The following is a 15,411-nucleotide window of genomic DNA, read 5'->3' on the forward strand; positions in this document are numbered from 1 at the left end:
TGTGTGTGTGTGTGTGTGTGTGTGTGTGTGTGTGTGTGTGTGTGTGTATGTGTGTGTGTGTGTGTAGTTTGAGCATCAAGAGAAGCCATGAAAACACAAAGAACTCTAGAAATAAACATCAGTCCCGTTAAACTCACTCACCCTATCCTGGAAAGCGAGCAGCCTTCCTCCCATTGTCTGTAGGAGGTTTTTATAAGAACTGCATGCTTGATCTCATTTTGGCGTAACTACAAACCAGAACGGACTTGTTTTCTCCGCAGAACCCGAGCATCGACAGCTATTCAGAGTCCGGCTTCAAACCCGACTCCATCCAAGGGAACATAGCGTTCCAAAACATCCACTTCACCTACCCCTCAAGGCCTGACGTCACAGTACGATCCCAACCAAACTCTCTGAAGCAAAAGTTCTGACAACGACAAAGGTACTTTTAGTTGTCTTGTAACTAAAATCCTTGTCATTTGTAGATATTAGATGACATGAGTTTAAGTGTGACGAGCGGACAGACCATGGCGTTAGTTGGCAGCAGTGGTTGTGGTAAAAGCACCACGATCCAGCTGCTGCAAAGATTCTACGACCCCCAAGAAGGATCAGTAAGAGATGTTTTTACTTCATTCATTACTTATAAATTGTCCAAATTAAAAAAACAAGAAACAGTTGGACTTATTTCCATTCATATAACGAATTGTTAAAAATCCCCTCAAACAACCAAATTGTGGTAAATTCTGTTCCAGTGAGCAAAAGCACAGGTAGTGAAGATTAACCGAGCTGCGTCTGTTGGTAGGTGTGTATTGATGGCCACGACATCCGCAGTCTTAACGTCCGATACCTGAGAGAAATGATTGGAGTCGTGAGCCAGGAGCCGATCCTCTTCGCCACCACCATCGCCGAGAACATCAGATACGGCCGGCCTAACGTCACGCAGGCTGAGATTGAACAAGCGACCAAGGAAGCCAATGCTTATGACTTCATTATGAACCTTCCAGATGTACGGTAGCATTATTGCCACCATATCCATGCTTATGAATATCGTATCCATATTTTGCTAATGGAGGCTGCTCTTGTTGAGCAGAAGTTTGAAACACTAGTTGGTGACCGAGGAACTCAGATGAGCGGAGGACAGAAGCAGAGGATCGCGATTGCCCGAGCTTTAGTCCGCAACCCTAAAATCCTTTTGTTGGACGAAGCCACGTCTGCACTCGATGCCGAGAGCGAGACCATTGTCCAAGCTGCGCTCGATAAGGTACAGAGTTGAATATTCATTTAAAATTTAGACACAATAAACTCTTTAGTTTTTATTCTTGTTGGTGAAGTTTGTAGGTTGACTTAAAATAGAAACATTGAATTAGTTTTGACACTTTTCAACCTGAAATACCTTTATTTCCTTGCAAATGAAATTTTGTGCGCACATTGATGTTCCTCCAGCTTAGCTTGTTGAATTTCAGAACGTTTTTTCTTTTTAGTCTCTCCTACTTCACAAGATTTAGTTCAGGCAGATCAAAACAGAACCATTAACGTTCATAGTTGAACTTTTTTTTTTTAATTTTTTTATTTATGGATTGAACCGGCTAAAAGTTGAAATTGTTCATTAAAAACAGTTGAATGTGTTTATTTACAACCGTGCTGAACTGGAAGATCTGTACATCTGCAGGTTTATAGTTTTGTTTTTAATTGACTGATAGACTGTATATTTTTCCCTCAGGTCCAACAAGGCCGCACCACCCTGATCGTGGCCCACCGCCTCTCGACCATCAGAAACGCGGACGTCATTGCAGGCTTCCAGAAGGGTAAAATTGTAGAGTTGGGGACTCACAGCGAGCTGATGGAAAAACAAGGAGTCTACCACACACTGGTCACCATGCAGGTAAACCACCGGTTAGCTTGATCGGATCTTTTAGTTGCCGCTTGGTTCCTTCAGAACGGTGGCTCCTCTCTTGTTTGCTGCAGACCTTTCAGAAGGTGGAGGAAGGGGAGGAGGAGAATGAGCTGTCTATGGAGGAGAAAAGTCCCACGTCCAACATTATTTCTAAGTCTTCGCTGTACAAGAGGCAATCAACAAGAGGCTCGTCCTTCACCGCCTCAACTGGAGAGAAGGAGAAGGAAGTGTCAAACAATGACGAGGACAAAACGGAAGAGGTGAAATAAATATCATATTTTCCAGTTTAGTCTTTATAATACAAGGCTAACAGTATTCTGATACCAGTTATTGATCTAGATATATTTGGTAAAAAGTAAAGCTACAGTAGTCCCTCGATTATTGCAGGAGTTGCGTTCCACACACCCACGCGATTGATGAAAAACCGCGAAGAAGGAACGCTGTATTTATTTTAGTAGTATATTTTTAAGGCTTTATAAATCCTTTCCACATTTTTGCAATGTTCTAAACTCTTAAACTTGCATATTTTTAACGACATACGTAATGTACTGTACAGTAGCTACTGCAAAATTTTTATGAGTACTCGCCAGCCTTGGTTCGGTTCTGATCGGCTCTCTGCAGCTGTTGAGCACCAAGATACTTTTGAGAGGATTCCTGCGCCGGCGAGCAGAATTCAGGCTAAACGCTGAGTCTGGAAGTAGTCTTGGTCCAGTTCTGTCCCGGTTCCGAATGGCTCTCTGTATCCACTGAGCGCCAAAGTCACTATGAATAAGGACCAAACTTTGTAGTCCGGTTCAGATCGGATCAAAACTTTCCCTCCATTTTAGCAGAAAGCAGTGGCCGGAAGCACTGTTGGCTTCTGGGTAGTGTAGTTCTTTGACTGGCGTTGCAGTATAGGCTTATTGAAATAAAAGTACAAAATGGCAGCGCCTGTTCGAAGCATTTTTAAAACCTTTTTATCCCACACCGTCCCAAATCACGTAATATTAAAGTTGACAATCACTGAAAACCTGCGAAAAAGCAAGTCCGCAAAAATGGAACTGCAAAGTAGTGAGACTACTGTACAATTATGTATTTTTATATTTGCCCACTTTAAAGATTTTAAACTTTTGTCCTCAATCCTTTGTCCAAATGAAGCTCATGGTTTTCTCTTTGCAGGATGAAAATGTTCCCATGGTGTCGTTCTTTCAAGTGTTGCGTCTCAACAGTTCGGAGTGGCTGTACATTCTAGTGGGGTTGATATGTGCCATCATAAACGGAGGCATACAGCCTCTGTTCGCAGTCCTCTTCTCCAAGATCATCACTGTAGGTCACTGTGGGGGCCACAAGTTACTTGGCTATATTTTTCTTTTATGTTCATCGTACCAGTTGTAAAAAATAATAATAATCATCTGAAAATGCCTGTTTTTATTTTCTCCCAGGTGTTTGCTTTGCCAGATGATATGATCAGAGAACGATCTAATTTCTTTTCCCTCATGTTCGTCACCATTGGAGTCGTGTGCTTTGTCACCATGTTTCTACAGGTAGGCGTGATAAGGTTTCCTGCCTGAACATCAGTAACGTGCAAGCTGCTCTGCATCCACTGTAAATAAATCCCACAAAACTCCTCGAAAGCCTACTCGTTTCTCATCACAACCCTCTCGCTGTAGATCTTGGTGCCAGGCAGTTTTATCTTACACGGTTTACATTACACAGCGTTGTGGTGTTATATTGCATGCGTGAGCTTCCTTCATTTAAAAATTGATTAAAGAGTTGTGTCGAGTCGTGAGGCGGAGGTGTCGCCTGCGTTTGTATCTGTTTGAGAATGTATTTTGTCTTCCAACAGGGATTCTGTTTCGGTAAATCTGGAGAAGTTCTCACCTTGAAACTGAGACTTGGAGCTTTTAAATCAATGATGAAACAGGTTTGTACAAAAGTGTCAATTAATTAAAAAAATTTAAGTTATTTTGTGGAAGTGTTTTTTTAAATTTTGATTTTTTTATGTTTATGTCAACATTAAAAAGCAATCTGTAATTTTTCCACATAAATAAATGCAGTGGGGTCTTTTTCTTACTATCCACAAATGTAGAAGATAAATGCCTTTCATTATCATTATGTATAAATTTTATTTATCTCCAAATATCTTGACTTTCACAGAGAATTGGACTGCTGCTAAATCAAAAAATAAAAACCTAAAGTTCTGTGCCCTATTTGCAACATTTTAGCTTAACAGCATTCACACAATAATTTAAGTGAGATGCATTTGAACAGTTTTGTGATTTATTAAAAGCAATTACAGTAACACAAATAACATAATGTATTTTCAATGAGAATTTTTTTTTGCTGAAAAAGCTCAATATTTCAAAAACTTTAAAATGTATCAATACCAGTAGTATAGCAGGAGTGTAAGACTCTCTGCTCATTCCAGCATTTGTTGTTTTTCAGCTTCTGCTAATTTCAACTTTTTTTTCTTACCTTCAGCTTCTATATTCAGCTTTTTTCTGGCCTTAAGCTACTATTCAGCTGTTTTTGTTTTTTCTCTGTTTTTTTCTGCTAATTTAAACTTGTGATTATTTTGACTTATTTCTGTTTGGTTCAGCAAATGTGCCATTTAAGCCTCTGTCTGCTCATTCCAGCATTTGTTCAGTTTTTCAGCTTCTGTGTGCGTTTTAGTTGCATTTAGCTCCTTTTAGCTTCTTTCTGCTAATTTGAGCTTTTTGATTCAGTTTTTCTTATCTACTTTTCCACTATCAGTTTTGTTTTTTTGGCTCTATTATGATTCTTTCAGCTTCAAACTCATTTACTTTTAAATAACTTAGGCTAGAACTTGGTGTGGGCAAAGATAACAATCGTTGTCTTAGCTGTCCTTGGACAGTTTTTTTTTTTTTTTTTTTTGTCCGAGCTCCAACTCTGCAACTTGTAAAAGTAGGAATGTCAAACTTCTCAGCTGGACACCTTGTTGGTCAACAATATTTATCAATTTTAGGGTCATGTAGTCAAAGGTCAAGGTCATAAATCAATGTCACCCCTTTAAATAGCTCTAATTTGACAAGTGATAAACAGAGAAATTTTAAACTTCCCAGCTGGACACCATGTGGATCAACAAAGATCCCTATTGATTTTTGTTTTAAGGCCATGAGGTTTCTAATTCGCCTTTTTTGTGCCTATTTCAACTTCTTTCTGCCAAATTCATCTACTAGTGCCTCTGTTGGCGGCTTCTTGCTTTTTTGCTAGCATTTCTCTTCTAAATCTGCAAATTTGCTAGTGTTTCTACAAAGTATTAAACTATTTGGCTACATTTTCAACTGATCATGTTATATTTTATATATAAAAAGTAGTTATGGAGTTCAGCGATTAAAAAAAAATTACAGCTTGATTTCGGCTTTTTCAGCAAAATCATTCAGCAATAAGCATTCACACTGCATTTTTGCAGGAAATTAAAAATATAAATATGTAAGGATGACTTATGTTTTGAGTTTATTGTATTTATCTTTGGTAAACAATAGTTTATATATTTTTTTCTTTTTGTAGGATCTTGGATGGTTTGACAACCATAAAAACAGTGTTGGAGCTCTCACTACAAGACTGGCTACAGACGCAGCCCAAGTACAAGGAGTGAGTCTCAGAAGCAACAAACTTTTTTTTTTGTTCTATTTTATTTATTTTAATCAAAGCCTATCACAGTGACCCGTCTGTTTAAATCTCTCATCTCATTGTCTCCTTTGTTTTGATGTTTACCACCTGTTCAGGCCTCAGGAGTGCGTTTGGCGACGTTCGCCCAGAACATTGCCAACCTCGGCACCGGCGTGATCCTGGCTCTGGTGTACGGCTGGGAGCTGACCCTCCTTATCCTGGCCGTGGTGCCCGTCATTGCGCTGGCTGGAGCTGTGCAGATGAAAATGCTCACTGGACACGCAGCTGAAGACAAAAAGGAACTGGAAAAGGCTGGAAAGGTACGGATGCAGACTCTGGGAACAAGGATAGACTTTAGTGATCGATATAATGTTTTGAATTGTGTCTCCAGATCGCCACAGAGGCCATCGAGAACATCAGAACAGTTGTTTCTCTCAATAGAGAACCAAAATTTGAGTCTTTGTATCAAGAGAACCTCGTAGTTCCATATAAGTATGTATATATAATTAAACAATCAAATGTGAATAATTTGATTACTCCTTATGACGTTAAACTTATTTCTGTACAGGAACTCTCAGAAAAAGGCCCACGTGCACGGGTTTACCTTCTCCTTCTCTCAGGCCATGATCTACTTTGCCTACGCAGCGTGTTTCCGCTTCGGAGCTTGGCTCATTATTGCAGGGAGGATGGATGTTGAGTCAGTGTTCCTGTAAGTAATCCCTTAATCGGATGTTTTAGGTGTCTGAGGTTTTGTTTTATGATTAAGATGCTTCACAGTTTGCGGGTGAGGCAGATACATTTTGAACAGAACATCCCAGCCAAGAGGGCAGGATAGTGTATTTTTTATGGGTGGTAATCATTAGACCTTTTCACGTGTAGATTCATTGGACGCACATGCGTGTGTCAGGTTCATACAGTAATTCAGCCATTTATTGGTGGAAAGATATTTGCCCTTCATTTTTATTCCACCTGTTATCCAAGTCCAAAGTTCGTTGCACTGTAAAGCAGCAAATAAATGTCTAAACATTAACTCATCTCCTCCACGTAGCATTTTATTTAAACAAAGGCAATTCTAGAAGCCCAGGCTGTAAGGCAGCCTTCCAGAAAATGTTTTTGAAGATGCATAGAAGTGTTTTTGTAAAAACATTACCGGTAGAAATTCTTTATTTTTATTTTTATTAGAAAATAATTTTTAGAAAACTTTTCGTTTTTATTTAAAGCAAAGAGGTGTATCCCGACTTCACATGTACTATATTTTTAAACATTGTTCCTCCTCCTGAGTTCTCAGAATAAAGTGTTTATACAATATTTGAGCACGCATGCTAGCTTCTTTCTGCGATTATAAAATTTATTTTGACAACCAACTTTATTGTTCTGGGATAAAAATATATAAACTGTCCCAACTAATTATTAGTAACATGTTCACATCAGATGGCAGAAAAAAATAATTAAAAGTGCAGTTTCTATTTTTAATAAACTCTAAACTTGATGCAGGGCAGCACGGTGGCTCAGTTGGTAGAGCTGTTGCCTCTCGGCGAGAAGGTCACCGGATCAAATCCTGGTCCTGGACCTTCTTGGGTGGAATTTGCATGTTCTCTTTGTGCGTGCGTGAGTTTTCTCCCGGTACTCCAGTTTCCTCCCACAGACCAAAAACATGCATGTTAGGTTGATTGGTAACTAAATTGTCTCTAGGTGTGAGTGAGAGTGAAAGGTTGTTTGTCTCTGTGGTGGACTGGAGACCTGTCCAGGATGTCTCTTGCACAGTGATTGCTGGATATGGGCACCAGTGACCCCTGTGACCTGAAAAGGAAGAAGTGGCGATGGATGGATGGATGGATGGATGGATGGATGGATGGATGGATGGATAAACTTGATGCCACTCGTGATAAAATAACTGATCTGAATGGGTCTGTGGAAAAATAAAAACTACCCAAATGGCAGGTTTTTTTTTGTTTGTTTTTGTTTTTTAATGAATGGTGTGTGGTAGACGTAGCATCTTTCCTCAGTTAAAGGACAGCATCTCATTTTACAACTAGTTTTCCTGCCTGCACATTAACTCCGCAAACTGTTTTTGAACAAAAGCCACATTTAAGTTTACATTTATAGTTTTCAATATTAAAGTTGTGTGTGGTTTTATAACATGATATTTTATAGAAAGTCAGTTCTGTGGGTTACTGTTAAATTTCAGTGTAAATTATTGAAATTGCATGCTGTACTTGAGCGTAAGAGACCGTACGAGCTGCATGTCTTTTAATCTAATTTTGGGACAGGAATGGGTGGGCTTGTTTAAAGCACATGTCCCCTTTTAGTGGTCCAGCGTTCACTTTATTACTGCCTGTCAAACTTTGCCCTGCCACTCTAAACAATAACCTAAAAAATAAATAGCTTTTAAACAGCTTCCAACTTTTCCATAATGGTCGTCTTACCTTTTTTATTTTTTTTTTTTACCTTGCCTATTTTTTTATGATTTTTCTTCAGTTTACATATTTTTGCACTATATTGTGGCCTTTATTTACAGCCTGTCTTGTTAAATGACAAATATTTTACAACATATATTCTACAAAGGCATCATCACATACTGTAGTTCAATAATGAAGTTCGACGCCTCAGTGACTCTTGGTGGCGACAGATGAAGCAAAAGTGACTTTCACTTCCTCTCCCAGTGTGATTTCAGCTGTTCTGTTTGGTGCCATGGCTCTCGGAGAGGCAAACTCCTTCGCTCCAAACTACGCCAAGGCCAAACTGTCTGCTTCCCACCTCATTATGTTGTTGAATAAAGAGCCTGCTATTGACAATTTGTCCCAGGAGGGAGAGTTGCCGGTAAATATCACAAAATCTACTAAACAGTCCTTCAAAAGTAACTTGTAATGAATCGCCGCTATTTGACCTGAAGGACAAATTTGACGGTAACGTGAGCTTCGAGGATGTGAAGTTCAACTACCCTTCACGCCCCGACGTGCCCATCCTACAAGGCTTGAAACTGAAGGTGAAGAAGGGGGAAACTCTGGCCCTGGTGGGGAGCAGCGGCTGTGGGAAGAGCACCACCATCCAGCTGCTGGAGCGGTTCTACGACCCCAGAGAAGGCAGAGTGGTGAGGACACAAATGCACGCCTACACTCGGTGTTGTCAGCTGCCTGAATTACTGCCCGCCTTAACGGGCGGTTGTGTTTATGGCAGCCATACTGATAGGACAGAGGTGTTACGAGGTCATTGTACAGATGTACTTTGATCTAAAACGTCTGTCAAATCCTTTTATTCAGTAGAGTCAGAGCTGAAGAACATAAACTATCTTATCCTGGTGTTATCACAAGTTCTTATTTTAAAGCCTTCAGGTATACACTTAATGTTCAATAAATTCTAATTTAAAAAATGTCATTGTTTTGGTACTTTAATTTACAGCACTAATTAATTACTAGAAACTACTATTTACTACAAAGGATAAGTGATAAAATGTTGCTAAAGTATTGAATCACTTTTAGTTTGTCATATCCAAAGCTAAAAAGATGCATTCATTTTACTTTAGAGTAATCTAATTGGTCTGGTTCTCTAAAATCATTATTTAAACACCTTTTTTTGTGTATAACAATCAGTTTTTTAAATAAATCGAAAATCTGAGTCTAAACCACGTTACAGCAAAGCAGAAATAAGAATAAATGTACTTTTGTTTCTGTACGTTATGCAATAATTTAATTTGTATAGTACTTTTCTAAACACTCAAAGATGCTTACATTGAGTTAAAAAATATATAAAATGCATCACAATCATCATATATAAAAAAAAATGTATCAAAGCATGAAGCAATAATAAACTCAATTTATAGTAAATGTATTTTTAAATTGGAACATCTCTCCTGTCTGATCAGCTAAAAAACATATTAGTCAATTAATGATCCAAGACTTAAAACACCTTTTGTAAAAATTAGAAACCAAATAACATTTTATTTATTTTTTCAAATTTGGCCTATATTATGTATTGGTAATGAGGAGAAATGATAACATTATGAATAACTTGGACCATGAAAAAGGCATGGTCGTTAAATGCTTATTAAAATCTGCAGCCCGTCTGTTGCCTGATGGTTTAGAAACCTTAAACCATCAAAAATGATTTAAATACCAATTTGACGAATAATATTACTATTATTAGTAGTATAAGTACGATTTGAGCTCCAACTGAAAGTGAGCTATAAGAGCCTCTGCTCGTCTCTGATCCTCTTCCTTCAGCTGATGGACGGTGTGGACGTCAAACAGCTCAACATCCACTGGCTGAGGTCTCAGATAGGCATCGTGTCCCAGGAGCCGGTGCTGTTCGACTGCACTCTGGCTGAAAACATCGCCTACGGAGACAACACCCGCACCGTGACCATGGAGGAGATCCAGGCGGCCGCTAAAGCAGCAAACATTCACAGCTTCATTGATCAACTACCACAGGTAACCTTATACAACTCGATTCAGACAAAGGCTACAACTCAATTCTCAAACTTCTAAAACTCCGGTATTAAAGGTCCAACAGGATAACATGTAAAATACTTGACAAAAATTAAGAAACCATGTTTCAAAACGCCAACGCGCTGACATTAAACGATAAAAAAGAAATTGATAGTTGTAGTTGGTCACAGTTGCTTTTATTATTTATAATGTTTTGAGTAGAGGAGAAATTATGGCATCGAATCGCTTTGTAATCTACAGTTCTACGACAAACTCCTGCATCAGATTAAATCTGTTGATTTAATTAGAGTGTTGTAGTACTCGAGACCTGTCTTGGTCTCGAGACCCGTCTCAAGACCATTTTTTGATGGTCTCGGTCTTGTCTCTGACTCGACTGCCTTTGGTCTCGGTCTTGTCTCGGACATTGAGGACTCGGAATTTTATTTCAAGACCACAACTGTGGAAATATCACTAAATTGCCAGAATATTGTCTAGTTTACTTAACATCTTTGTTATTATTGGATGCAAAACGTACGGATTCAAATCCAATCGTTAATGTGACTCGTTGCTAAATAAAAAATTTTGTTACCGCTGTCATGCCCACTCTCTTTCACGCACACGCATCACTCCCAATGTTGCCAGATTGGGCAGTTTTCATTCTGATTTTGCTGGGAACTGTGGGAAGATTTTTGTTGGATTGTTGCATTTTGGGATTTGCGAGCTTTCCAGGGTGTACCCCGCCCCTCGCAAAGTGATTGCTGGACATGGGCATCGGCAACCCCCATGACCCAAAATGGAAGAAGCGGTTAAAAGATAATGGATGGATGGCTGGATGGATTGTTGCATTTTGCCACATATTATTAAATGCCCTTGGCTTGTATTGATGTGTGTTCATGTTCAAACAGTAAATATACTGTAACAATATATTGATTGGGCTGATTTTTGTGTGATGTGGCGGTTTTTAACAGATTTTTGGGCTGGAAAACTTTGACTCTATCTGGCAACACTGTCTCATCAGTTATAAAAATTCACTATTTAAATCACAAAGAATATACTTGTAATGAATACCCATTTATATAACTTTTTTTTTAGGTGTTTAACTACTACTTTATTGAAACCACTTTGCAACTATATGGTTATCCTTGGTCTTAACTTCAGATTTATAAAAAGTATTTTGCCACTTCAGTTTTTTAAGGCTTGCCATGTGATGAAACTGCTTCCAATTAAACGGTTATTTTATTGTTGAATCACATGCAGTTAAGCCACTAAATGTCTGATTTCTTTATGTAGCTTTGAAAATGTATAAAAGCTGATGTATTCATTCAAAAGCAAACTTAAAGTTGCAGTATGTAACTTTTATTAAAAAACATTTAATAAATATTTTACTTATTTTATTTGAGGTCTTGGTCTCAGACCCTAAAAGTCTTGGTCTTGTCTTGGTCTGGGTACACTCTGGTCTTGGTCTTGACTTGGTCTTGGGTTAGGTGGTCTTGAACACAACACTAGCTCATACCGTTGCACAAAGCAGATTGATGTGAATCATGGTTTTCACACATGAGATGACTGGTGAAACAAAGGAGAGGCTTATGAAACTTTAAGAAGATGAACTATCACAGAATGTTGCAAAGATGCTGGTTGTTCCCTTTCAGCTGTGTCTAAAATCTGGACCAAGTCCAAACAAAAAGGAAGGTTGTGAAAGGGAAGAATTCTGGTCGACTGAGGTAGACATGAAAAGGGCAAGATGGAAAACTTGAAGAGTGTCTTAAAATGGAAAATGCAACAAATGGGAAGCAAGTGGGCAAAAACTGGAGTCAGTGTCTGTGACTGGACTGTAAGAAATGGGATTTTTATACAGAAAAGTGAAACAAAAGCTGTCATTAAGACCCAAACAGAAAAGAACAAGCTGACCATGAGATAAAGGAAAATACTCATGGACCATGTCAGGATCATGTCAGATAGAAACTGGGGGGAGACGGCAGTTTTTACATCTTCAATAAATGTCAGTTTATACTGTAATTTTGGACACTTTTCTTATTCCATCAGTTGACATGCAGTTTGCTGACTTTATTTTTCATGATGATCATGCATCTTACCACAGGGCGAAGGACATAAAAAAAAAAAAAACTTTTACTTCATGAAAACTTATGACAGCATGACCTGCAAACAGTCCGGATCTCAGTCCAGTTGAAAGTCAGGCCAGACCCTGCAAAACTGATCTGGGAACAGTAAAAAGAGACAATCTGAGTTAAATTGGTGAAGTCTGTCATTGGTTCAGTCCAGGCCTCAGAGAATTCATGCTGCTAGAAAAGCCAGTGGTGGAGCAACAAAAGTACCAATGCGGTGTTTTTCTTGTGATTCCATGTTTTCTTGATCTAAAAACGTCACAACTGACAATTATGCGTATATACTGTTTTCTTTTCTTGATGCCACAACAAAATAAAAGAATCTGCTCCATGCTACTTAGTTTAATAAATCTTTAAAATGTTCAGGATATTACTGTAACAGTAAAGAAAAAATGTGTTTCTTTTAAGTTGCATACAACTTAATCCATTTAATTATTATTTTTTAATTAAAATATAAAATTTGGTTGTTCAGTGCCATGAACAAGTATTCAAACGGACTTGTTTTTATTTCTGTTCATACACCAACCAACTTAAATGTTTCTTCTCTAAAGGTTTAGTCCAAACTGTCCATTATAATTATTACAAAATACACACATCGCTAACTGGAAACGTTCTGGGAAAATGGGCAAATACACGACCACAAATTTGATTTCCTTGTCTGAACGAGATTAGATTCCTGGAAGCTTCTGTCATTAATTTGTCCTTCTGTGGTAACATCTTTATGAGCCTGTTGTCTCTGTTTGCGTTTGTTTGAGCAGAAGTACGACACTCAGGCGGGCGACAAGGGGACTCAGCTGTCAGGTGGTCAGAAGCAGCGAATAGCCATAGCCCGAGCCATCCTTCGCAACCCCCAAGTGCTGCTCCTGGATGAGGCGACCTCTGCGCTGGACACGGAGAGCGAAAAGGTTCGTTTCCCCCTTTTCTAAAAAATAAAGCTTATTCAACAAAATCCAACAGTTCCCTGACAACGACGCTGGCTCTACAAAGGTCAGTTAAGAAGATGGTACAACAATAGTATTTCTTAATTTTGAAAATTTTGCTGTTAAAATGTGTTAAAAGGCTTTACACTTTGAATTCTGTATCTGTTATGATGAAGAATAAATAAGATTGTGTTCTTTTAGTAGTTTAGTTCAAGATCTTCACAAGTTATTCTAAGATTTGACTAAATGTGTCGGATTATAATCCTATATTGACTACAATATTTCAATGTTGAATCTTTTGAAGTGGGGTTCAACAGAATGGTTAACGGTTATTGTCTTACCTGTTGTAGTTTTTGAACAACCTCCAGTTTGGAGAATTGGTTAATCCTGACTTGATTGATGAGCTAACAGCTGCTTCGAGTGAGGCCAAGACCAAAGGGGTTTGGTGCCAACCGATAACGGCTCCAGCATCAAATATTAGGGTTTCATGAGATTACAACGTTTTTCTTAGACCTTTACATCACTATCCGTTTTGCATTGTCCGACTGTTTGACAAAAAATGTTATATTCCTGCTCAAAGTGCTACAGTTGGCTGCTGCTGCCACTACTCTTGCTGTAACCATAGACGTCAATAAAAAATAGTGTAATGCAGAGCTGATAGTGGTGTAAAGATTTAACTGAGTAGTAGTTGCATGATCCACAATGAAAAGTTGGGATTGGAGTTTTTATGACTGCAGCAATCAACTTTAGTGTTTGCCTCACTTGGACCATAGCTTCCTAATCCCAATCTGTGGGGAAGTAACTTTTTTTTAAAAATTATTATTACGCAGAACCTCCCTCCAAAAGTTCTGAACTTTCCCTTTAACGCTTGTAAAATTTTAAAACTGAATAACCTGCACAAGAAACGCTATTCAGAAAATGTCCGTTTCTGAATGAAAAAAAAATAAAAACCACTAAAACGTATTAAAAGTAATTACTTGGTTTATTTGTAGGTGTTGTATTTGCTCAGATGTCAACAATAGTTGTGGAATGGGTGCTTAAACTCTGGAAACTACTAGGTTTTAAAATAAAGCAAACATTTTATTTCTTGTTTTAGTTGGACCAGCACAGTGCTACCTTGTAAACGTATTCAAAGGATGACGGGTTAGTGACAACCAGTCCATGCACTGTTTTCATCTGCAGGTGGTGCAGGACGCCCTGGACCAGGCCAGCAAGGGCAGGACGTGCATAGTCGTGGCCCATCGTCTCTCCACCATTCGAAACGCCGACCGCATCGCAGTCTTCCAGGGAGGAGTGGTGGTGGAGCAAGGAACGCACCAACAGCTGCTGGCAAAGAAGGGAGTCTACCACATGCTGGTCACCACACAGCTGGGTTACAGGACAGAATGAGGACACGGGACACCTCACCTGATACTCATCGTTGAGGAGGACTAGGTTAAACATTTTGCCTTGTATCTTCAGCTCCCTGCTTTCATGCTGTCAGTGGAGCAGCTGGACTGAAAGAACCAATCACGTCTTGAGTCTTCATCAAGTCCAACTGTTCTGTTGATTGGCCGGCACCGTCAAGACTCACTGCGACAGATTTGGCTCCTAACCTGTGGAGGGGAGGAATGTGCTGTGTCAAACGTGAATTGGCCAGCTTGTCTCTAAAACATTTTGGGGGTTTAGCACCACAGCTTAAAAAGCTTTAGAATCGGGTTTCCTCCAAAGATGCTTTTTCTTACATCCTGGATGTTTCCGTTGAGGTGTTTACCTGGGCATGGTTGTCATTTTCATCCTTTTTGTCAAACAAAACGAAGAGGGCGGGTTATATTGTTAAAAGCAAAAGCCCCTTTTTCATTTCATGAGCTGTTCGTGATGACTTTAGAAAACATCATGTTGGGCTATAGAAAAGATATGTATGGGCTAATTATTGAGTCTGCAGCCCTTAAACTCCAGACTTTCAAAAAAATGTTCAACTTAAAGCAACTCAAGTGTTTTGTATTTCAGGGTATTTGTTATATTCAGGATTTAAGAAGAAAATGCTAAATTTTAAACATGCGGTCACACTCATGATCCCAATGCTGACCTCAGATTTACACAGATCATTGTCCATTTGTAGGATAGAGCTAGAAAAAATAGGACTGACTCTTGATTGCTTTTATGAAGGATATTGTAGTTTCCTTTGCTACAGGTAATTAAAAAAAACACAAAGAAAATATCAGCCACTAACATCACAGCCACTTAATGTCTGGTTGCTTTCACTTGGAAAGAATCTTGAACAACAACAAAAAGTATTCAACTAGATTCTAGTTTAGCACCTTCACATTTCACTTGTATTTATCTCACAACCCACACCTGCACTCGATCAGGTTTCTAAAGCCAGTGCTTGGATCTTCTGCGTCTCCATAGAAATGTAATGAAACAGCTATTTTAATTTTCAGGTGATTATAAGCTAATAAAAAATAAAATTAAGTATT

At 38.8% G+C, this 15,411-nt stretch overlaps 1 protein-coding gene across 1 annotated transcript in view; it reads left to right on the forward strand.

Moving 5' to 3' along the window:
* Positions 1-14,525, forward strand: part of abcb4 (ATP-binding cassette, sub-family B (MDR/TAP), member 4) — a 21,673-nt gene extending 7,148 nt beyond the window's left edge. Inside the window, exons 11-28 of the mRNA XM_037676645.1 lie at positions 261-371; positions 465-590; positions 782-985; positions 1,070-1,240; positions 1,700-1,861; positions 1,945-2,133; positions 3,032-3,178; positions 3,295-3,396; positions 3,699-3,776; positions 5,384-5,467; positions 5,602-5,805; positions 5,877-5,977; positions 6,054-6,194; positions 8,149-8,305; positions 8,379-8,576; positions 9,706-9,912; positions 12,791-12,937; positions 14,135-14,525. Coding sequence (XP_037532573.1) covers positions 261-371; positions 465-590; positions 782-985; positions 1,070-1,240; positions 1,700-1,861; positions 1,945-2,133; positions 3,032-3,178; positions 3,295-3,396; positions 3,699-3,776; positions 5,384-5,467; positions 5,602-5,805; positions 5,877-5,977; positions 6,054-6,194; positions 8,149-8,305; positions 8,379-8,576; positions 9,706-9,912; positions 12,791-12,937; positions 14,135-14,341 — 2,736 coding nt within the window. The 3' untranslated portion in view covers positions 14,342-14,525. The remainder of the gene's footprint in view (positions 1-260; positions 372-464; positions 591-781; positions 986-1,069; positions 1,241-1,699; positions 1,862-1,944; positions 2,134-3,031; positions 3,179-3,294; positions 3,397-3,698; positions 3,777-5,383; positions 5,468-5,601; positions 5,806-5,876; positions 5,978-6,053; positions 6,195-8,148; positions 8,306-8,378; positions 8,577-9,705; positions 9,913-12,790; positions 12,938-14,134) is intronic.
* The last annotated feature ends 886 nt before the right edge of the window (positions 14,526-15,411 follow it).

This window comes from Nematolebias whitei, chromosome 5 (assembly GCF_014905685.2).
Source record: "Nematolebias whitei isolate Nwh7 chromosome 5, NemWhi1, whole genome shotgun sequence".
In the NCBI taxonomy this organism is placed as follows: Eukaryota; Metazoa; Chordata; class Actinopteri; order Cyprinodontiformes; family Rivulidae; genus Nematolebias; species Nematolebias whitei.